Source organism: Parasteatoda tepidariorum, chromosome 1, assembly GCF_982258835.1.
Source record: "Parasteatoda tepidariorum strain Cologne lab strain chromosome 1, Ptep-v5.0, whole genome shotgun sequence".
NCBI lineage: Eukaryota > Metazoa > Arthropoda > Arachnida > Araneae > Theridiidae > Parasteatoda > Parasteatoda tepidariorum.
The window spans coordinates 21,211,233-21,236,464 of record NC_141755.1 but is presented as its reverse complement, the minus strand read 5'-3'; the positions used below and the strand labels follow the sequence as shown (position 1 = coordinate 21,236,464).

Here is a 25,232-nt window from a genome sequence, read left to right as displayed (position 1 = left end):
TTAAATATTTAATAGAACAAAAGTATTAAAGAAATATCAACTCCCCACAGCAGAAAGAAATGTAGAAATAATATACTGTCGTTAAATATTTTATTTTAAAATAAAAAGAACATAAAATTCCTAATAGTATAGAATAACATTTTAGTAACAAAAGTTCCAAACTTTAATTTGAAGTATCTAATGATGCTCATATTTTAATTTCTTTAATGTCCTCAAAAGATAGTTTAGCTGGTTACTATCGGACAAGTCCAACAAAGGCGTGCGAGAATGTACTCCACTATCCTCAAAGCCTAAGTGTAAAACTCCGTTTCCAACAGGCTGAATTCCATTCATGGTACTAACCGGGATATTTAAGGACACTCCTCCTTCTGATAGAATTCTGTGCAGGAACTTTAAAGGCTTGTTGACACTAGGATCAATTTTTAGCTTTAGAGGCAAGCCATCAGGAGTAAAAGCCAACACTATTTTTGTTTCAGCGTCTTGTCTCCAGGATCCAGAATGTTTATGAGAATGGAGATTGGATTCTTTGTGTTGATTATAGGATATTTCGTCTCGAGAGGCACTCTTTGAAGATGTCCCGCTTGCAAGTTGATCCCGCGTAATACCTCTAATACCTTCGATTATTTTCTTTGGCGGCGAAATGTTGGAATCTAATAACCACTTGCCATGGTCTTTCAGTAGTCGCCTAAAGTACTTATCGAAAGTAGATTCAGAAAATAAAACATCTCCAAGAATCCTGCCTTGAATACCAGATTCATCTTCCCTGTCCTGGTGTGGTTCGCTGTTCATCTTTGAAGATTCACTAACTACTTTTGGCGAGATTTTGCCTTTATTGCTAATCTTTTTATTCGAAGGCATCGCTGTTCTGATGGGTCTACTAGATCGTTTCTGCAATTCTGGCTTTACTTTCTTCTCGTTCTTTTCAGGGTATTTAGAAGTTTCCTCATCGAAAATACCTTTGATTCCTAAATTAATATTTCCACTGACATCTGCTAATGGAGAATGAGGCTTTAGACCATCTTTATCAGACTTTTTATCGATTTTTTTTGTTGGAGGTTTCTTTGCATCCACTTTTATATTTAAAGGCAAAAAAGGCAAAGATAGATCGAGTGATGACCGTTGCCCCGTGTTATGGAAATTCAAGTTTAGAATGTCAGACATTTTGATCATTCCACCGGAATTCAAAGATTGGCTAACTTGATCCTGTAGAGTTTTGTAATTATCTCTGATGCGATCAAAATAGTTTCTTCTGCGATTATCTTTCTCCTGATTTGGGATCATTTTTGGGTTTTCAGATTCATACTTAGGAGCAGTAAGCCTGTAGAGTCTGTCTTCCACATCAACTATCGCATCACTTAGCTGAGAGAGGACATTTGCATATGGATCATGTGTTGATGTTGGTAGAGGATCAAAAGATTCCGTTGCATCTTGAACTTGACAGGAAACTAAACTTTGAACAATCACCAAGAGACAAATGATTATTACCCTTTTCATCTAAAAAATAAATTATATTTTTTATTAAAAGATTCTCAATGGTAAGGATATTACCTGAAAATTTTAACTGGTATGATACGAATTTGTAGTTGAAAATTATTTAGCTATCCAAGGAAACTACATTGTTCCTAAATCATGCAAGGTTTTCATAGGCACATCAATTACCGATAAATACAGATCAATTACCGATAAATATAGATTATTAAAGTCCTAGAGGTAAAGTCAAATTAATAATGTTTAATATAATGAAATTTTATCCTTTGAACCGTTTTGTTAACTTAAAATTGGGAAAAAAATTACAGATTTTATTCAATGAAATTTGGGGATAAAATATTTATTAAATATGCTCCATTTTATGCATAAACTTAACAGTAAAGGAAAAATATTAATTCACGTATGTAGTAAAAAATGTAATCAAAGTAATGTTTTAGACGAAATTTATTGCGAAAAATTTTAGTTCAGAAATTTAATTTTAATGTAACTGAATTGTATGATCTGATGTTTAAGTTTAGTAATAAAAAAACGTACAGTTTGACATCCAGCTAGCCTAAAGGATGTTCTTCCTACCCAAGGCCGTTTATTTATAAGAGGAAATTTTATGCTACGCCGAATAAATCCGAAGCCTTTTCAGGATTTTGATTTCGAAAGTTATTCCTGAAAATTTGTTTCAGAGAACTCAAACTTATTTTATTCCTTTTCAAATGATTTTATTCGACAATAGTTTTAACTTCACATTATTTCTATACGTTAAAAATCTTAAGAGACACCGCAGTTTCAGGTGTTTAAATGTAAGTTACATTTCATTTTATAGTGCTTTTGTTAATAAATTAAAATTACGATCAACATTTGTGAGCAAAAATATAAGTGAGATTGTTGCAACGACAGTTTGAACTACATAGGCCATTCAAGGATCAACAAATACATCAAAATAAGTCGCTTAAGGCTAGCTGGTCGCATGAACGAACCCTTCTTCCTCTAGAACTAAGATCTTCAATTACAAACCAATGGGAACTAGAGTTAGAGCTAGGCCTAAGATCACATGGCTTTACTGTGTGGAAAAGGAATGCTAAGAAATACTAACCGGTGAACAATCACAAAGAAAAGAGTAGTATGGAGAATATTTCTAGGGAAGGCTCTGGCCCACAAAAGGCCGCCATGCCAATAGAGGAAGAGATTGTGAGCTATTTCATTAGATATATGGTGAATACCAAGGAAGATTTCAGCTGGTGGATAAAGCGCAAAGGGTTAGTTTAGGTATTTTGGAGCTCAGAAATAATTTTAAAAATATGAGATTAAAAATTAACATTAAATATTGAAAAATGAAAACAGAATAAAAGTGAGAATAACAATCAGAACCAATCCTCACCACAACCGTATTAATCTTAATAGGATAACAGTTTTATGTAAATTGGGGTATTTAATCTGCAAATCACGTTTTCGTGATCTTTATTCTCACAAAAATTCCGATATTTGTTAAACAGTTTGTCGAAACAATGAATGTCATTTAGAATAACATGAATGTTTATTGCTCAAATTGAGGAGTACACTTTTACTATCTTTCTTCATTGCTGGAATTTCAATTTACGTGTGCCCACCAAAGATTAAATTCTCTACAACTTGCATAACGTTTAAAAAATCTGGTCTCAAACGTTGGATGTAATACAGTCAAAGATCTGATATACATAATCGTGGAAGTATGGTTCGTAAATGTTTCTTTCAGGAACCATATTTCTGAATCTAATGCACTACTTTAATTATATTTCAGTTACAGTTTGCATGTAAACAAATAAAACATACATTTGAATAAAAAAGATTTTTAAAGGAATTTTCTTTTGCTTGAAAGTAAGCTTGAATATTTTACAAAAATATAAAGCTTTGAAAATTTTATAAGTAAAAATTAAAAAATTCGATTAAGTATAGTTAAAATTAGCCAATTAACTATGCATGCAAAATTTACTGAATATATCTTGTTTCTTTAAAGTACAAAGTTTGTTTTAATGATTCACGTGGTTTCAAAGAACTTCATCTACAAGTAAATTACGTACAAGGACTGTTGATGCATGGAAAAATGCTTGCATTCCCCAAATTTCTGTTGCGAAATTGGACAAAATTTAGTACAAGTTAATCTTGTAAAATATATTTTGATATTTTTGTTTTAATGCCTTTACAATGAGTTTGTATATACAAAAAATATGATTGGATTTACTCTTGGTGGTTAGATTTTTTAATATTAAATTTAATTTACTTTCTGGGCTGTTTTATGACCTTATTTGAGTCTAGCAAATTTTTTTTCATAACCAAAATGTTAAAAAAAAAACACTGAAAAATATTCTGTAGTAATAAAAAAAAATTAAAGTTTGACATTTATAGAATTTAAATAAACTAAAAAGGTATTTAAGATGAAATAAGTTTATTCACAAATATTTTATCACATTAATGATGGATTTTTCAAATACAAAGAAAATGTTTAGTTAGTATAGATTACCTAATTTTATTAATTAGAAACTGAAATATAAATTATATTAAAAAAAATTACAACGTATAACAGTTTACTCGTAATTAATCAAGAAATAAATATTTTTTGAAATATTTCTTGCTCAAGAAACTTTTCTCATTTTGCACGGACAAGAATTTGTACCACTGTTAAGAAAACAAAGTTATATTGACCAAAAATACAAAATTTTACTTACCTTGAGAAACAAACTGAACAACTAATTTCTAAAGAGACACCAGCTTCAAGTTATAAAACAAAGGTACCAATACGCTTTTGGCTGCTTATTTTTGCTTGTAATAACAACTGCTAAATTGTAGTTGTAGTTTATTTATGTTGTACTAGAGCTACAAAATGGGCTATTGACGACTGTCTGGGAAACATCACCGAGGATGATCTGAAGACAGCGAACATACGTCACACCCCGTTTTACCGGGAGAACAGTTTCATACACCATCAGTTCATTGACCTAAATCAGAGCACGATCAATCCAACAGCCCTAGAGGTATTGATTTGTTATAGAAACTTGGAGAATTTTGCGACTCCGACAGATTTAGCATGCCCCTGTCACTATTTTGTTCTCGGGGAGTCTTCTACCTGTGGGGATCGAACTCACGATCTCTCGGCCCAACGTCCTACCAACCCAGGGCTAAAGAGAATAGAAGGGCTAGTTCACTCCGCTCTTAGAGCTGAAGCTACGATTTCCCTCCTCATGACGTCACTATGTCCACAGATCTCGGAGATCGCAAGCAAAGATATGATAACTTTGCATCTTTCTCTTTGTAAAAATAAGTTAGACTTTTTCTGGTTATTAGCCTCCAAACTTTACGTAATTAACACATTATTTCCGTTCATAAACATAGTTCAAAAAAAACTTTCTTGGTTATTATATTAAAGGAAATACCATTTTAAACTTATAAAAATGTTTTGCTAGTTGGGGAAAATGACACGATAAATACTTTATTTTAAAAAGTTCAGTTTTAACTTTAACTATTAAGAAAAATGAAGGCATATATCGACACTTTTTTTATCTACATATTCTTTTATAACGATAGGTTAAGTTAAATTTAGAATCCCTGATTTTAAAATATGTCGTTAATAGCAATTTGTTCATACTTAATCATTAGGAAACATCAACCTTAAACGATAATTACTGAAAACAAATAGTAATAATTTAGGTTCATAATGACATTAGAAATTTTACAATTGTTTATAGACATTTAAATTTACGATGATATAATTTATAGATATTTAAATTGAAGAGAATATAATTTTTAAAAAAAATCATAAATATTTAGAATAACTACATTAAAAAATATGTTATGAAATTAGGAAAATTTCAACTATATACTATATATTTTATTTATACTTTTTATTTACATTTTAATTTTATTTGACTTTATCCATTTTTTAATTCTTTTCTCCTGCCTTTCTTTATGAAGTAACGAGGCGGTTTCTATTTAGATAATGAATTTTTATAAAAGTTCTTTACGACAGAATAAACGTATTGTCGTTTTATATTAACTGTGTCATTTCGGAATCCATTCTTTACATAGTTGTTCATTTACTTTAGGGAACACGCGAAAAATTATACTTTTTCCTTTTGTTTTTGTATCAGAATTTTTGCAAGTTGCAATCGCGCAAACTGTCATTTCGATAATAGTTTTAAGTTCTTGTAAATTCACTGCAAAAACCGAGGAAAGTCATTATAGAAAATAACAAATGTCTTAGAATATCTCGCAAAAAGAAATGATCCAATATTAGTTAGAGCTAATAAGGCCAAACGCTCCGTTCTTGAAGTAAAAGTGCGAGCTTTGCGCCAAAGTGACGTCACTAGAGTGACGTCGGAGGATCGGCGCGGCGAGAGATACTTCAAAGGAGTGAACCAGCCCTTCTATTCTCTTTAGCCCTGTACCAACCAGGCTATTCCAGCAACGCTGTGGCCTTTTGGGCATTCCCAATTGTTTTGGGGAGTAGAAAAATAACACGTACGTGTTGGGTCTTTTCAAATTCGGCATGTGTTGGGGCCGCGGTTGCCCAATGGTTGGAAAATTAGAATTCGGTCCGGAAGTGTCGGGGTTCAATCATTATCTCCACTAAGTCCCAGCAGCGAGTACATGCGATATACGTGCTTGTAAAATCAATGGAATCAAAGTCCCGCAGTGGACTGATCGTTAAGACACGGTTCTCAGCAGATCACCGAAGTCAAGCATCACTGGCTACGGTCAGTGTGCGGGTGGGTGACCACTTGGATCAGTCTGCGTAGGGACCGAGGGTGTGCGGTATTGGTCCTCGTTAAACTGTGCTACCGTAAAGTGCTCGACTTCTCGCGCAGGTCATCGGGCTACCGAATCGGGGGTGCCATCCCCTCCGCAGAGGATCAAAATTGTGATGGCATGTCTTCGGATCATCCTCAGGGATGTTTCCCAGACCGTCGCCAATAGCCCATTGTGCAGCTCTAGTGCGACGTAAATTAACAACAACAACAACAACAACAATGGAATCAAAGATTATGTGCCGCGTCGCTTAACGGTACCACGAATTCAAGGATCTGAAAAAATTTCCATTCTCTTCAGATTCATGTCTAAATCGAGTAAGTGGCCAAACAAATGAGATCCTCTCTGAAGTTGGCCCCCTTATATGTTTTTTTAAAGTTAGTTCTATATTAATGAAATGCCTATATGTTATACGCTTGTAAGCTTTCGTCAAAATAATTAATTTGATAGCTAGCAAAAAAAAGTTGCATTTATCTCATTTAGCGTTTTTCTGCTTTATTGAAATTACATACATTTGCAGGATTGTATGCTCAATTTAGACTTATTAGCCTTTGTCAAGTAGAAAGACAGATAGAACAATTCAGAGAAGGACATCACGAAGAATACATCCAAGGTTACGGCGGGATTCGAACCCGCTACCTCCACGCTTTGGTCAGAGGTTTTTCTGCTATTCCTCAGAAGTGTTGAGATTTCGGGCACAAACCTGCGGTATTTTCGGTTTCGGAATTACTATTCATAGCATATTGAGCAGACCAATGTCTTCAAGAAACTAAAATATCTGGCTGTAAACTTTCTATTTAAATATTTTGGAAGCTAAATGCTTTATCTTTTTAAATTACTATTTTTAGAAGATAGATAATTAGCTGTCCCGCAGTGGAGTGATCGTTAAGACACGGTTTTCATCAGATCACCGAAGTCAAGCATCACTGGCTGCGGTCAGTGTGTGGGTGGGTGACCCACTTGGATCAGTCTGCGTAAGGACCGAGGGTGTGCGGTATTGGTCCTCGTTAAACTGTGCTACCGTAAAGTGCTCGACTTCGCGTGCAGGTCGTTGGGCTACCGAAGCGGGGGTGCCATCCCTTCTGCAGAGGATTAAAATTGTGATGGCATGTCTTCGGATCATCCTCAGGGATGTTTCCCAGACCGTCGCTAATAGCCCATTGTGCAGCTCTAGTGCGACGTAAATCAACAACAACAACAATAAGATCATTAGCTGCAATTTTAAAAAGAAATACATTTTAAAAATAAGAGGAAAAGGTGAGTTTTTGAATGTTTTTTTAAAACAAAATTTGCAACCAAGTGTTTTTTGTTTGTTTTGTGAGGGCGCTAATCAACTTATTCATATCTCGTTTATCTTATTTTTTTTTCTCCTTCTCATGTCAATTTTTGTTAGAAGTTGTTCAGTTTGTTATTCTTTTTTTTTTATGTAGATTAGTCTTTAGTACAAGATGTACGAATACAACATTACAAGAGAAAACTCATACCCAACTCCACTTGCAAATACAACTCTTTTACCTCTCATGCTCATGTCTTTGGCAACTCAAAAGAATGCACCAACAGTCCTTCAAACACCATCATCTCTGCTTTCTGAATACGATTTCATCATTGGTAAGAATATCTTAAAACTATTTTTGCAGTGAACAATCACAATTGTTTACTAAGAAGTGATTTCATAACTTTTACTAGCCTTAAGAGTCACTCTCACTCGATGCGTTAAGTACACGGATGCTAGTACGAATCTGACTGGAGAGTTTTCATGTATACTTCATCAACCAAAAGCTAATTCCTAAATTTTTCACCCACGGTGAGAATAGACTGTGAATTCTCTTACCTATGCTTTAAAATTAATCTGGAGGGTCTAAATTCTGACGCAGCTCTAAATTCTGGGGTAGCGGTTAAGTTAGAAAGTCTTTAAGTAGCACGTCCAGCAGTGGTCTGATCGTAAGGACGCGCTTCTTTGTAGAACACCGAAGTCAAGCATCACTGGCTATCAGTTAGCGGGTGGGTGACCACTTTGATCTGCCTGCATAGGGACCGAGGGTGTGCGGTATCGATCCTCGTTAAACTGTCCTACCGTAAGGTGTTCGACATAACGAGAGGGTTCTTAGGCTACCAAAGCAGGGGAGTCACCCCCTTTGCTGAAGATCAAAATTGCGGTGGCATGTTTTCAGATTATCCACAGGGATTTTTCCCAGACCGTCGCCAATAGCCCATTATGCAGCTCTAGCAAGACGTAAATAAAGTACCTACCTTCAAATAGTACATCTTATATTGCTAGCCATACAGTCATAGGGTTGAGTTAAATACTCCATCTTCACCACGGCGGCTTGGGCCGGAGTTCGTTTTTACCGGATGAATGCTGAATATCTGATCGGACTGCACTTTCTTCGATCCAGTTTTAATGATACGGATTTAACTATATCCCAGTGATTTTTAAGCAAGAAAAGAATGTTATATTGTAGTGTACGCATGCGCATGTAATGTCTTCCAAGCATCATCCAGGGATGGATCTAAATTCGCTGCCAATAGAAGATTAGTGTAAGTGTGACTAGTGTAACATCTAGTGTGACTTTAACAACCAAATCAAACTTTTAACCTTGTAAACATAGTTGTAAAAGCATAGCATCGAATTTTTTATGCTTCTAAATCTGATTTGGCGCATTAAAGCATTAAAAGTTATAAAAATGTCTATACTTATCTAAATTCGGTTCACAAAGAAGTAAAATAGTATTTTTTTACTAATTTATTACTTTATTAACAACTTCTAACGTTATTTTTACTCCATAATTTGTATTATTAGTATTAATTTTCATCGTACTACATCTGCATAATGGGTTGTTTACGCGAGTTTGGGAACTATCCCTGAGTATGATTCGAATACTTGCCATTAAAATATATTTATCTTCACCATGGTAAGAGCTCCCCCACTTCTATAATCCGATAATCAGCACGTGGAATCAAAGACTCTATACGGTAGAAAAACTGAACGAGGACCGACACAACTCACACTCGGTTTCATCGAAGGTTGATCAAGGCTCACTGATCGCAGTCAGTGATGCTTAACTTCATTGAACTACAGAGAACCGTGTTTTACACAGAGGGAAGTATTAAAATGTCAAGAGTTTGGTCCTCACTGGTCAAAGTTTTACCGTGTGCAAAATTTTCACTGGTGCATGCTTGGTAAGGCATTGGGCTAATGTCCAAGAGGTCGTGAGTTTGATCCCAGTCTGCCGAAGACTCCCTGTGTAGTAAATGGTTCTGGTTCACGTTGAATATGTCGGGTCACAAAGTCTTCCAAGGTCCCATAGCAAATTAATACCTCAGCGAGTACTGGATCGGAGATTGATTGTGTTCTGGTTCAGGTCAAAATTGCGATTTGCGGATGATGGCTGGATAGTGTGTGAATGTGTCATGTCTGTAAAATGGGACGTATGTGACATATGTTTGTTGTCTCCATGCATATATATATATATATATATCACCCACCCGCTCACTGACCGTAGCCAGTGATGCTTGACTTTGGTGATCTGCTGGGAACCGTGTCTTAACAATCAGTCCACTGCGGGACGATTCGTTAGATGTATTAAAGGTGGTGAATGCGAAACACCTGGAAACTATAGTTTTTGCTAAGGATGATTCAAATCATTTGTATTAGTGTGCAAGATAATTTATAATTTTAAGAAATTTTCTCTACTGCTTGAATTTGGGGATTCGATACAACCTTGTTAATGCTGGTAAATAAAATATTAGCAGGCAAATAATGCTGAAAAAAAAATCTCAGCAAATCTCAGTGATCAGCAAACTTCAAAAGCGGTATTTTTTTCAGATTTTAAATGAAATTGAGACAAGTATTAATATTTAGTCTATAATCTCGGTAAAGAGTTAACTAAGATACACCGAGCGGTAACCTAAGATACACCTAAGATCAAAAGCGGTATTTTTTTCAGATTTTAAACGAAATTGAGACAAGTATTAATATTTAGTCCATAATCTCGGTAAAGAGTTAACTAAGATACATTACAAAGGAAAAGGATCATATGCTGTCCATTATAGAAATATTGATCCAGAGAGGTAATTACGCAAAAACTCTCCCTACTATTAGTTTGGTTATGAAAGGCCAGTCATGACTACATCGTCAAAGATAATTTAACAATGTGATATCATTTTCGATTTCTTATCAACATGTGTATTGATTTTAAAAAGGTTTCCGTAAGGTGGTTAATTAAATGGTGTACAAAATAAAAGTTTAAGTTAAAACTGTTGATTGCTGTTTCCTCTTTTAGTAGGTGGAGGATCAGCGGGATCTACAGTGGCAGCTCGTTTATCCGAACTACCGTGCTGCAATGTGCTTTTACTAGAGGCTGGAAAAGTAGCGCCTTTGTTAAATGATATACCTGGATATGGAAGAAATTTCTATTTCGATGACATTTATTGGATGTACAAAACTACACCACAAGAAAACACAGCTCGGTTGCAAATAGATAGAGTAAGTAAAGGTTTTGTTTCTGTAATAAGAAAGTTTAGTGGAAGAACATACAAGGTGTCTCAAAACTATTGATACAAGTTTTTAGTGTGGATATGGTAGGTCATGAAGATTGAAAACTGCATAAAAAGCCATAAGAAGTAAAAAAGGAACAACAATGAAAGCAATAACAGAGGTATAGATCCAATAGGAGGTGGAGAATGCTCAATTGTAATCCTTATTTGAACATCATGAGTACAAATGAAGTAATAGATGAATGCAGTTAATAATTTTACAGCAGATGCATGCTCAATTATATGCTATACATGCTGAATACCAAAGGAGCGTCCCGCAGTAGACTGGTCGTAAGGACACTGTTTCCAGTAGAACACCGAAGTCAAGCATCACTGGTTGCGGACAGCAAGCTGGTGGGTAACCACTTTGTTCAGCCTGCTTAGGGACCGAAGCTGCGAGGCATCGGTCCTAGTTAAACTTTTCTACCGTAAAGTACTCGACTTCGCGTGCAGGTCGTCGGGCAATTAAAGCAGGGGAGCCATCCTCTCTGATGAGGATCGAAATTGCGATATCATGTCTTCGGATCATCCTCGGGATGTTTCCCAGACGTTGCCAAAAGCCCATTGTGTAGCTGTAGTGCGACGTATATAAAATACCTACCTACCGAAGGAAGATTGATTTCCGGACACTGCCATTTTTGTTTTATCTAGTAGCTGCACAGACAGTCTTGCCAAGAAATAAATTCTAAACACGAGAGTAGTAACATTATAGTGGACGGTTGAAGTGCACTGTCTGGTAGAGCACAATGAGTTTGAATGAACCCTATTTCCCCTAAAAGTGACTTACAAGAGTTTTGGATATCCTGGGTAAAATGGCACAATTACGGTGTTTCATGCTGCAGAACGTGTATAGGTTGATGTTGAGTGTAGAACATTATTGTATTCTTATAGTTATTTAAATATGACTTTTTCTTCCCATATAAATTAAGTTTTGTAAACAGATACCTCCTATTTATTTAACAAAATGAAACTTACAATGCCCTTTCACTAAATTTTATTGATTTATGCTGATGCAGAGTGTTTCTATTAAAACAACCTTTATGATATATATGTAGAATACGTGTCAAAAATAAAGTAAAAGAAAGACAATTATTTTTATTAGGGATCAATATTGATTGTTAAGTGAAAAGAAATGGAGAGGATAATTATAGAATATGTGTCAAAGATAAAGTAAAAAAAAATATTTACGTAAGAAATCTGTATTGAATATTTCAGGGAGTAGAAATTGAAACTTTTACAAATAATTATTGCAGCAAAAGCTAATAATTATTATATTACTAACTATAATTGTTATAAATACTGAAGCTAAGATTAAAAAAATGATTGAAATTTAAAAAGAAAACAGATTTTTTGAGGAGGAATCTCAGAGGCAGTGCTTAACACAAGATGAGTGTAGTTCAATACCATAATAGTACAAATAAACAGCATTTCGATTATATGAGCTGCCTTCCTTTCAGATAAGCTGCAACAATGATTTTTCACAGTTGCACTATTTTTTTAACTAGATTATTTATCAGTTGTGCATATCCATTTTCCAGTTTACTTTTACAAATGTATTAGAAATATATATACCAACGTTACTCTTACGGAGCACTCTGAAGCAGGTTTTAAATTATTCGGTTAAAATACGTAAACTGAATAAGTCCCGCAGTGATTGTTAAGACACTGTTCCCAGCAGATCATCGAAGTCAAGCAACACTGCCTGTTGTGAGGATGCGGGTGGGTAACCACGTGAATCAATTTGCGTAGGGACCGAGGGTGTGCGGTATTGGTCCTTATTAAACTGTTCTACCGTAAAGTGTTTGACTTCACGTGCAGGCCGTCGGGCTACCGAAGCGGGGGTGCCATCCCCTCTGAAGTGGATCCAAAATTGTGATGGCATGTCTTCGGATCATCCTCAGGGATGTTTCCCAGACCGTCCACTAGCCAATTGTGCAACTCTAGTGCGACGTAAATGAATTACAGAACGGAACAGATCCAAAAGCTAAAAAAAAGTTGGAGTAAAATTTCGAAACTGTTAGGTGGAAACTTGCTGTTCTGCCTTTCCAATTTAATATTCCGATAACCGAAATCCCTTGCAGAGATTCTCTAACAGAAATATTTTTTTTAAATAATTGGAAAAGGGTAGCAGTGCGTTTTTTAAATATTCGCTTAGAAATTTTACTTCCAGTTTTTTAGTGTTTGAGAGGACGTTGGAAGGGAGTGGTGTAGAAGCGACTGTAAAAGGTATGTTTCTGAGTGGTTGAAGAGCTTTTACAGGTAAATCTTTAAAAATAACGTGGTTACTTTATATATATATATATATATATATGTGCTGACTTCTGAGGTTTAAATCAAAAAAGAACAAGCATCATAAATTTGAGAAGAACAGCACAAAAATACATCCAGGCTTACGGAGGGAAGGATTTGAACCTGATACCTGCGCGCTTCAAAGCGTTTGGAGGAAGAACTATAACCCTCGGTGAAAATGCTGACAGATTCCAGCAGCTCTACAAACAATATCAAAAGTATATTGGGAATATTTTCTGCTGTAAATGAATTTTGTTTATTTTCGTCTTTATTTTAAGAAACCATTCACTGAATTTTACGAACGTAACCTCGTAATAATTCATTGTCTTACATACAAAAAATAATTTTTTTTGTATCCTTTACAGAGTTTATATTGGCCCAGTGGAACAGGTCTAGGAGGCTCAAGTCTTTTAAATGCCATGATAAATATTAGAGGAAATAAGAAGAACTTCGATGATTGGGCCGAGGACGGAGCAAAAGGATGGAGTTACGAGGAAGTACTTCCGTATTTTCTGAAGCTTGAAGATGAGCGGGATCCTCAATATTTGGATTCTGGTATCACTCAATTTATTTGACTGCTTTGTAAAAAAATAAATGAAAAAATTAAATAAACTGAAAACAAAATTAAATAGATAAAAGCAGAAAAATAATATTAATAATTTTGATTTTGCTATGAATGTGTGAACTTCATTCTTTAAGATTCTTAAACGATTTTGACTTATATAGAAATAGTTTTTCATCTTTAGAATAGCCTGACTGCTTTCACTTTGACGAGATATTATGGGTGAACATGACATTATGAGAATTGTTTTCCTAATTTGGAACAACTTCGCTTGTTATCACTGCAATATTATTTATTAAAATTGTAAAAAAATAAGTATTATGTAAAAGATGTAAAAAAACTTATTATTTATAATCTGTTATAATAATAATTTAACGCATGTAAAAATAATTATTTAAAAAAAATGAATATTGAAAAATTGTAAAAAAAATAAATGTATTTTTAACAGAATTAAAAGGTGCAAAAAATTCCTGCAAAACTATTTAAATCATATGAATTTCATTTATAAATCGAATGAAAGAGCCGCGATAGCCCAGTCGTATAGGTTGCTGAGCTTTCATAGTGGATAACAGAGATTAATCTCGGGGGCGGCTTGCCGTATACTGAGTCATGGAATTTTAACCCTCAATGTTCCCTCGGTCACAATGAGTTGTTGTGAAAATGTATTACTTTAAATCGAATGAAATCAATACGAATTTAACCGTATTAATAGTTTATAAGTTATAGGAACTGTATGTTTAAAAATTTGATTATTTATAAAACCAAACATTGCTTTACGAGTTAATATAGTTACGAAATATCCACGCATAAATGGGTACGTGTCAATATATATATATATATAGATATTTTCCTAAATAAAGTTTTCTTATCTTACAATTTATGAGCCCTGTTGACTTGATTTTGGTACTATTCGATTTTGCATAAAAAATATCTTTGGAACAATTTCTTGTTTGTCTAGACAGTAGTGATTAAGTTTCTCTTTTACTTACATTTTAGTATGCTACAACGTATTCAATTTCTGCAAAAAGCAATTTATTACCGACATGTCCTTTTGCAATTGGTAAATTTTGTTTATATCACAACCTAGTATAAGAAATGTTTGTTTCACAGTTAAAATCAGAATATAAAGTCACAAGAATATAGAGCATACGAAGTTCCTAAACTGTAGATCTCGATTTTGTCATAAAACATGTTACAACGATATGTCAAGCAAAAGATCTGCTGTTTTAAAATTGTTTCACGCTGTCAAAATAACAGTGTGAAATCGTTCGTTAAAGCAATCACTTCGACAAGAATGAGATAGATTAAAGGTCTTGTCCATTGCTGAAAATTTCAATGGGCTTTTGTGCTTCTGTATTGCTGCAAAAGCCGGCCACTTTGAAACCAATTAAATATATTTATTTTGTAAAAGTCAAAATTGTTTGTTAAATTTCGCTAATTTATTTATTTTTATTTTTCGTTAATTTATTTATTGTTATAAAGTTAGATTAAAAATTGTTTGTCCTGTTTTTTTCCTTCTTTCACACTCTGTATGGCAGAATACCATTCCACTGGGGGACCAATGGCAGTCGAATCTCCAAATTACCATCCCACTATTGAAGATCCGATATTTGAAGCTGCCAGAAGCATGGGGTATGAAATCGTTGATCCTAATGCAGAGAAACAAACTGGTATGTCAAACAGAATAGCATTAGACTTATTTCAAAGTACTTTCAATCTCAAAAGAAAGGCGTCGTGTGCCATTTCAGATGAGTTCTCTATGAAAAAAGAAAACTCATCTGAATTGTCACACGGCGCCCTTCTTTTTCTGCCGCAATTGCCGAATGAGAGCGAGCACGTGAGTGAGGAGACTGATGTTTCAGACGAAGAGAGGTAGGGAAATATAACAGCGGGTTTGCTCAATTTGTGTACCAGCTCTTTGGTATATCCGGTATATATATATATAGATATAGGTATATAGCTTATATCCGGTATATAGCTTAACGTTATATATATTTGGTATATATATAACGTTAAGCTGTTAAATTATAACTTTCCATTACCTGTATATAAAATAATTTGTTGGTAATATACATGTTTTAATTACACCTATTTTGTTTTATGTTTATTTGAATATTTTAAGTGTTTTTAAAAGATATCAAATACGTAGTTAGTGTTAACTAATATTAATGAAAGAGTTGTTCTTCTCAAAGGATCTTACAATCATTTATTCTTTAATGTATTCTGACATAGACTAATTTAACCTAACTGACTAATTGCCTCTCTTTCTTTAAAATTTTAGGACGTTTATAGCTTGGACAAAAAAAAGCCCCAAGATTTTATGTATTCCGTGATAAGTTTGCTATAATTAAATAATAATTTTTAAACATATTAGTGAGAAATATTTACTATTTTAGCTATATTGTAGTTTTTAAATTATATTGAGTATTGCTAAATATATTTTATCAGATGGTTTGGCTGGTAAATGTAGGAAAACCAAAAAAATCTAGTTTGAATAGAAAATATATTTTAATAATATTATTTTAATATTATTTTAATAATATATAAAAATATTTTTTATCTTGCTATCATAGCTCTTTTCATGTTAGGTTTTGATATATTTTTTTTTCCTCACTTAAATATTGATTTGCAACCCACATACTTTAAGCTTATTTTTGATATCGATTCTCGAAATATATGCTAAAAGCGTTATACATAGAACACCCAATTAAAGTTTATAATTATATTTTTCAAAATGCAACACGTTAACTGCCTATTTTAAGTATTTATTATAATCCTTGTTTCATGATTTTTTTTAAGGATTTGTGGAAGTTCAAGCGTCTCTTCGTAACATGCAAAGGTGGAATACTGCAAAAGCTTACTTGGTGCCTGCAGAACACAGAAAAAACTTACATATTCTTACAAATGCTTACGTAACTAAGGTAAATAGATTAACAAGTAGGTGAATGTCCCAAAATAAACTAGGGGATTTGAAAAATCAGTCATTGAAAAATGGAAGAAGATAGAAATACGTGGAAGATTGACTGAAAGTAAACAATAGTAACCTTTCTAAAGTAAACCTTTCTAAAGCCGGAAGAAATTAAAAAAAAAAACTTCAGGTGTATCCGTTCGCTTTTATTATGCCTACACTGCAATATGTGAACAGGCTTAATATTCTAGGAAGTTTTATTATTGGGATTTGAATTTAAATTTACTCGTGAAAAATTATGCCATTCATAAGAGTTTTCCTTAATTTATAAATTCTACTAGGTCGTGAGCCTAAAAGAATTTTAAGAAAATTAATATCACAGCATAAATAATGTTCAAGGCTTGCCATGTTTTGAATGTTATCCCTTATTTGGTTATATTTGTGTAAAATAGAACCGTTTGTTATTTTTTGGATAGCACCAGAGCAAATTCACGAAGTCATCCGAATTCCTTTCCTGTTTGATTTGTTGAAAGTTAAATTGAAAGAAAGCGTTATATTGAAAACACTACAAATACAATAGCACTTTTTCAAGCTTAAGCGAAAAAAATCAATCTGAAGCAGTAACTTGGATGTCTTACGCCGAATTTTATCTCCTAGCGCCATCTGTGCTTAACTTTTCACGGTCAACCACCCATAGTTTGATGTGTTTCGCTTAGTACACAGGAATAATTTTTCACCTCAACTCTTGAAGTAAATTACAAGGGCCGATGCTGCTGATAAGTAAAAGCATCCAAAAAATGTATTCGAAATAACCACTACTTTCTGCAATAACTTAGCGTAATAGAAGAACAAAATTAACCTACTCCCGAGGAAATATTTCAAATGAATTTTTTGAAATTCAACAGAAAACATTGCTTTATAGTTTTCTAGTCTATGGCGCCATCTGATGGCAAACTTTGTAAAATTTTAAGAGATTTAAAAATCTAATTTCCTTAGTAAAATGCCTCAAAAACTGTAAGTTTCCAGCTGCTACTGTTTTTCTATAAGTTTTTAACTTGTTGATTATTTTTGGGACACTTCTGAGGAAGTGATTTTAGTTTTACTGGTTTCGTTTGCAAACTTCATTTTCATCGTCTAAGAAAACGTCTTCACAATCGACAGAGTTATTAAAAGAACATATTAAGTTTTTACAGCTTAAGAGTTTATAATTTTTTTTATTTTGCTGTCTTAAATTTTTCTCGAAATAATCACAAAACTGCTTTGACATAATTGCTAGTAATTTAATTATTTCCAGTTAAAGCCTTGCTTTTCTCTCCTAGATATTGCTCCAGAATAATAGAGCAGTCGGTGTTTCATTTGAAGTGAATGGAGAAATATACGTAATAGAAGCAAAGAAAGAAGTAATTGTATCTGCTGGAAGTGTGAAAACTCCTCAAATATTGATGCTCTCTGGAATAGGACCAAAAAAGGATCTTACAAAACTTGCAGTAAGTTTAGGATTTAAACAATGATAAGCTGTTTTAACCAATAAGTCTGACTGACTAATTGAAATTTTTTTTATTACGTAGTGTACCGTACACATTTAAATTATAAATCTGACTTAAGAGTACACTTTTTTTTAAATGCATATAAAATGAAGTCAAAACAAAAACCTGATATAGAATTAGAGTATTCAAAATATTGAATGTCTTTATTTTATTTTGTATTTCATAACCGTCATTGCAGCTGACTGAATTTTAAGTTTATGACCAATGTTCAGCTCGGCTGGCTTGAAATGTTGCACCCAATCTAGAAGACAAGAGAACTCTTGGATCAAGTATTGGAAGAAATTTGCCTCCGTGGAGGACTTTTTGATCGAACGTTAGTTCCATCAACATTTGAGTTATTTAGAGATAAAAATCACGGAAACCTTCAACGGTTAACCTGACGACAAGGGGACTGATGGCAGCACATAATCCGTCTATCACTGAGGATATTACAGCATTGTGGTCGGTGCGAGCCGGGTGCTAAATTCGTATTGATCAGCTATCACTGTGATTCGAACCAGTGCTCTTGAACTTCCTTATTGAATTATTTTCGTATAGTCTTTTGCAGTAAAATTGCAATTCAAAGGAAACATCTAATACCAAATTTTTTCAGATTCCTGTCGTAGCTGACCTACCTGTAGGACATAATTTGCAAGACCACTGTTCATGTACCATGAATTTTGCTTTGGACTCTAATTTAGAGACTGCAGACGAACAGTTATCTGATCCTGAAAAAATCGAGCAATACATCAATCACCGAGAAGGTAATGAATTAATAACTTATTTGAAGGAGTATTTCGGAAGAAATTATTATATTAGTTTTATTAGAAGTAATATTTTTAATCTGTTTAAATGTTAATGTAATTCAATTCGACAGATATTGCTAAATAAAGAAGCCGCCAGTGATGTTTAAACATTTACATTCATCAAATCTAACGTTTAGAAAAAATTTCTTTTTAATTCTAGTCTGCTGCCGAGTTATTATAAGAAAGCTTGATAATTATCTCCTTCGAAGAGGTTGGGCAGCTCCAAGGAGCGGGGCACATTGATTTGTGGTCCATTGTATCCAAAACCTAAATCATGATTAACAAGAAAGCTTTATAGTTGAAATGTTCAGCTATAAAAGCTTGACAGGAACGTTTTGTAGTTCCCAGGCCTTAATGTAGTGATGCCTTAAATACTCAAATCTTTTAGCAGAATAGACCTCACAATCACACAGTATATGTCGTGAAGTCTCCTTCTCAAGAGGGCAACTTCGACACAAAGAATCAGATTCAATACCCATTATGTATAGGCATCTCCTGAGGGAGCAGTGTCCACTGAGAAGACTTAACTTAATAAGTCATTATCCACCAATACGGAGGCTGACGATATTCAAAAATTTTAGAAACCCATTTATTGCCATTTGCAGGTAGTCGGTATTTCGAGATAGGTCGGTATTTTTGTCCATGACGAACTTTCCAGCAATACAGTGTCTCCATCTACTTTGCAAAATCTTGAAATTATGGTTTTTTGGCTAATAAGGCGCATCTTATCAATTACCTTCCGTTTCCGCGTCCTTAATCCTCAAGAAAACGAGGGCTATCCTCAGTAGGACTGCATATAACAAATGTAGCAGTTTTAGCTCACTGCAGAATTGTAGGCTGCCCTCATTAAAACCCGGGACAAGTACTGAGACTAATGTCTTTCAGGAATTTGTAAATGGTAAGCAAAATCATATATTTCAAGTAATGAACCTAACCGATATACACTGGCGTAAGAAATTAAGAGACTTTGCAGACCTGGCCGATTATCTCTAGAACTACTGGACCGATTTTAGCAAAATTTGATAAGTGCATGCATTGATACATTGTACATAACATGCATGATCGTACGTAAAACTCGTTGGAGACGGAAGGTATGGAATTGCCACCCGACAATACAGGCCAATTACTACAGGAAATGACAAACTTCCTTATTTCAAGTATGAAATCACGCTGCCAGGCCTGTATAACTGTAAGAGGGGACTATATCCCCTATTAACCCACTTTTTTGTTTATTATGTAACCGCTGTTTCATACCTTCCAATTCCAATGAGTGTTACGCACGATAATGCGTGTGTATACCCACTTTTACCCGGATAAAGCAGACAAATTAGTTATTCCTTGTAAATATGTGTTTCGATATAGACTATTTTAATGTACATGTTTGTAATAAAATAAAGAGTTTATCTTTATGTCTAGAGCAATTTATGCTAACCTTTAAAAAAGAATTTGCAAAATAAAAAGAATTCGTTTGGAAGAGACGTCTCTTCTACGTTTGAAAGATGGAATATTCTGATAAAACTAAAACTGCAAGCGATTCAATTAAAAAAAAAAACATTTTACAGATTGCATCAGTGATGTTCGCTAACTTTCAACTGTCATTAAAAGAAAGTGTTGAGTGCTTGTTCTTAGCTGTTTAATTAATTTTTTTGTTCGATGCATGAAACTCAAGGAACACTGTAAACGTGGTAGCACAGACCACTTTGTCACCAAACTAGCGTTTCTAAAGCTATCTGAAACTACGTGTTTAGACTGTTTAGAGTTATGCTTAAGGTGTTACCATAAAACTGAATAGTTTGAAATCAATGGTATTTGAAAAAGAGAAATACACAATCCACCGAAAAGCCAAATAGACGTAGAAACAGTACTTATTTGTTTAAGAGAAACGCAAAAGCTCTCTACACCATTATTGATGCCAATGATGCTTGATCAATTTCGGAAGTAGGTACTAAAATTTAAATAAAAAAATAAGCTATTGTTAAATAGAGACACTAATAGAGAAAGGGTACAAGTTTTTTAAGGAAATCGTGAAAAGTTTTCAAACAATGGTTGACGTCAAGGATGGTTAATTAAATTTGGCAATAAACATATTTGGTGTTATGCTTATTGGTGCAGTTCTAATAGGTACTTGGAAGTTTTGACTATCACAAAATTGCCTCGAGCGACAGCACAATGACAAATGATACTGAAAAAAGTTAATCGTTATTTTGAAGTTATAAGCACCAAAAAACATGTTTCGTTTATTTAATAATGTAAAGTCCTACTAAAGTACAAAAAATAATAATAAGTGAAACAAAGTTGGAATTATTTTAGCTTTATTAATTTATTAATTGTGTTTAGCACACACTATTAAATACACACTATTAAATTATTTAAAAAAAATACTTAATATTTTTTAAAATAACAATTTGATACAAACATGCTTCATAAATTTCATGCGAAACATAACATTTATAGGCGTTTTGGCTGGACCATTCAGTGTCACTGCTATGGCATTTTTAAGAGGTTCATGTACCAAACCTGAAAAGGATTTTCCAAACTTTCAACTTTATTATAATCTTGGCTCTACGGTTATCAACAAAGCTCTGTCTGATGTCTTGATCCCTGGGGTAAGAAATTATATTGGAATGATTTTTGTATCTTTATCTTCCTTGTGGCATAATTTAGTATACATTCGAGAAAATTACTTGCTAAATTAGTGGATTTCTAATGAGCTTTCTTAATGGTCAGGATAATTGTTACTCCTGATTGAGGGTTCACATAAAAGTATGTCTTACTTTTCAAATCGGTGGTCCACATGCAGACGCAGTATTTGATAAATAGCACATGAGGGGTGTTCTGTTGTGACCACCCTTAATATTATATTATATATATATATATATATATATATATATATATATATATATATATATATATATATATATATATATATATATATATATATATATATATATATATATATATATATATATATATATATATATATATATATATATATATATATATATATATATATATATATATATATATTAGATATCCCTTGTTAAAAGTGAAGAAAAAAAGGCAAAAGAAGTTCCAAGAAAGAATTTAAGAGATAGTATAACAAGAGTGTTATCAAAATCTTATAAATCGTTATTTTGAATTCTGTTTGAGTGCCTGAAAAAAAACAAAGAAGAGTTAAAAAGAGATTAGTAAAAACATCTCAGAGTGTTTTGAATTTATCTATCAGGATCTGGTGTTTCTTCTCTTATCTTCTTCAATGGTGGTACGGCAGATTTCTGTGTCATTTTCGTTTTTTCCTCGTTTAAAGATAAATTTGTGACTCCTAACTTAATTTTTTTGACAACATTTTCAATAAGAATTCTAAAAATATTTTGATTTACTAACCACCTTCTGCTATTAACTCGTTAACTGTGACCAGCTTCCAACACTGTGACGATCAAATATAATAATCATTTAGTTTTTGAATACTTATGTTAGTTGACATTTTTGTTTCTAGCACGCGTTTTTAATTCCTTCAGAATTTATATTATGAGCTTAGCCAGTTTTAACTGGGTATTTCATTTTTTTCCACGCTTTTGTTTCTCCTATTTTGAAGCATTTTGTTATGATGCTGTAACCACAACAGCACACAATTGAAAATATGAAAAAACAAATAAACAAGTTTTCAATATTGCATGTGAACAACTCAACGTAGAAGGAGGAAAATTATCGCAAAATGATTTAAAAATTATATATAAGCAATCTGTAACAAATATACCGTGCCTATCGGTGATACCACTCTAAAGATATTAATAAAGTTTAATCAGTAATAATAGGTTTTAGCAGAGAAATTTTGCTTTTTAGATACTGCTACTGAACTACACAACGCCGGAAAGTGTTGATTGTTTAAAAGCTGAAGAAAAAACATGATAAAAATCGCTGCTCTATTCACCTGCTATTCGTGATTACACATACAGATAAACTTCATATATCTTTTATATATACATGTATTAAGAACATCCTGTATATTTTAAAAAGAAGGTATTGTCCACAGATGAAAATGTCTATAAAGCACACATTCAAATTTTCTGCTTAAAGAACTGTAAATAAAGGATATCGTGAAGTAGTTTCTTGAAAATTTCAGTTTTTTTTGTTTGCAATGGAACACTAGAGCCACTAGAACACTAGGAATGAATTGATTGCTTGCATGTGTGTTGCGTCTAGTTCCTCTCTCTAGATTTAATCCCTACATTTTTTGTTGTTCATGATTTTTTTAAAGAGTTTTGACGTAGTAGTTTATATCTGGAGTGAAAATATGTGAGTGAAAATGGGAAGTTAAATTCGAAGTGTAGCAACTTATTAAAAATTTATATTCCTTAATAAACTTTCACGCTATAATAAGGTAAGTAACTAAAATGTATGAATCATATAAATTAATTATTTGTTGGAATCAAAATTTTAAGTCCAGTTGCTTATGACTAAACCCATTTTAAGTATATTTACGCGTAGTATATATAATTTAATGGAAATATATAGACTAAAACAACGATAGCACAGAAAGATAAGAATATAGGATTATAAGAAAATGAGTTAGTTAACTAAATAGATTTAAGTTCAACCTACAGTGCGATGAAATTTGAGATACGATATTAATGATGTAAATTATATTTTATCAATTTCATGCTTTAATTTGCTATTTTTAAAATGCAACAAAACTCTATAATTTTTCATTCTTAAGCTAAATTTTAAATGTGTAATATTACGCAATTTAGTTTAACAAATACATAATTATATTGCCATATCAGCACAATTGACTTTTTGTTCAATAATTATAAGTTATTGAGAAATCAAATATTTTGTTTAAAAGTAATATTTATATCTTCATTTGAAGGCATATCAACAGATATTTGGACCTTATGAAAATAGGCCTTTTTATCAGTGTTTTGCACAGCATCTGCAGCCAAAAAGCAGAGGATACGTAAAATTAAACTCCACAAATCCTTATGACCCACCAATCATTAATCCTAATTATTACGATGATCCACAGGATCTGAGGGACATTGTTGAAGGTAAGGATTTTGACCTTTTCTGAACTTTAGGTGCTATTTAACTGCACGGTGTGCAAAATGAAATACGTAATACCTACATAACTTTTGATATGGTGACTATATTGTCAAGTTCTTATATTAAATTAGATATGCTATCACGATCCTAAAACATGGAGGGTAGCAGCAATTGAGAAAGTATAGCGTCAATATTCTGTTCAGGAGAGTACCTTCAAATTTATACCCCTGGATAATAATTTCTATTTCTTCATATTTATTCATCTCAAAGAAGGCTCATTTTTAATTTTTATTCAACAGAACACAGTAGTCTCATCCGTTGGTCAAAATTACAGTCTTTTATTTGAAGGCAAAACTACTGAGGTTTCTCTTAACTTACCTGTGCGACATAACTTTAGATGACAAGCGTTTGTGCCACTTAAGATTTTGTTATAATTAACATCAATATCACTCCTGAAATACTGAACAGAATCACCATTACCAATGGATGGTTTTACGGAAAACTAAACTATTAATTTATAGAAGTCTTATGAGACTCACACGTCAGAAATTTGGACACTGGCACAAAAAGATTAAAACGCTCGTGGAGTTTTTAATCTGTAGATACTAAGAGCTATATTTTTAGTGGAATACAAATGGATGGACAGACGCTCAAATATAGAACTTTATCGTACCGTCAAAGATCCTGACGTAATCCCAAAACATAATAAATTGAAAGAATTAAAGTTGCTGACCAGAGCCGCGATGACTCAGGGGATAGAGCGTTCGAGAGGGGATAGAGCGACTGAGAAGGGCAACAACTAATAATAATTATTAAAAAAAAAATTAGAATCATTTCAACTTTATTATTTATGTCGGTATTTGTTTAAAAGTTTTGTGCACAACTTTGTAGTGATGTTTAATACTGATTAGTTGATGCTTTTTTCACCCCTTGTGAAGAACGGGTATTCAGCTAGTATATAATGAAAAATTATATTTTAGCTTTCATTAGTATTTTATTTTAAATATTTTCATACAGGCAACTGAAGTATTAAATAAATAAGGGATTACTGATTGCATTTGTGGGGGGGGGGGGAGTTATCGACAATGTCAACCTTCATCTATCAAAAGGTACCTCATGATTGAATCACGAGGTACCTTTTGATAGATGAAGGTTGGCATGGTTGATAACTCCTCCCCCACATAGGTGACCCGGAAGTGAATTGAACACGCAGTGACGCCCACTTCTCAAAAATCTTAACAGTAACGGCCACTTCAGTCTGGTAATGCCTACTTCGTTGGATGATCAACATTGAACAGTTG

The 25,232-nt window shown here is 33.2% G+C and overlaps 2 protein-coding genes across 4 annotated transcripts in view; one reads left to right on the top strand and one right to left on the bottom strand.

The window, feature by feature from the left end:
- The window catches only part of LOC107441012 (glucose dehydrogenase [FAD, quinone]), a 50,489-nt gene that overhangs the window by 17,965 nt on the left and 7,292 nt on the right, over positions 1–25,232 (top strand). For both annotated transcript variants that reach the window (XM_087160254.1, XM_087160257.1), the window contains exons 2-10: positions 7,692–7,869; positions 10,545–10,747; positions 13,452–13,641; positions 15,187–15,318; positions 16,448–16,569; positions 17,876–18,043; positions 18,696–18,846; positions 21,343–21,494; positions 23,759–23,936. In XM_087160254.1, the coding sequence (XP_087016380.1) occupies positions 7,710–7,869; positions 10,545–10,747; positions 13,452–13,641; positions 15,187–15,318; positions 16,448–16,569; positions 17,876–18,043; positions 18,696–18,846; positions 21,343–21,494; positions 23,759–23,936 (1,456 nt within the window). In that variant the 5' untranslated portion in view covers positions 7,692–7,709. The remainder of the gene's footprint in view (positions 1–7,691; positions 7,870–10,544; positions 10,748–13,451; positions 13,642–15,186; positions 15,319–16,447; positions 16,570–17,875; positions 18,044–18,695; positions 18,847–21,342; positions 21,495–23,758; positions 23,937–25,232) is intronic.
- LOC107441013 (uncharacterized) lies at positions 74–4,321 on the bottom strand. Of its 2 annotated transcripts, none has more exons than XM_016054139.5 (2): positions 4,185–4,321; positions 74–1,494 (listed from the first exon to the last, which is right to left on the bottom strand). In XM_016054139.5, exon 2 carries the CDS (start codon positions 1,492–1,494, stop codon positions 178–180), a length of 1,317 nt encoding a protein of 438 aa, XP_015909625.3. In that variant the 5' UTR covers positions 4,185–4,321; the 3' UTR covers positions 74–177. The 2 variants fall into 2 exon arrangements, with proteins under 2 accessions (XP_015909625.3, XP_087016388.1); XM_087160262.1 differs by lacking the exon at positions 4,185–4,321 and adding an exon at positions 3,980–4,162.

Excerpts from the sequence above, each read along its gene's own strand:
- LOC107441013 (XM_016054139.5), bottom strand. The coding sequence starts at position 1,494 with ATGAAAAGGGTAATAATCATTTGTCTCTTGGTGATTGTTCAAAGTTTA.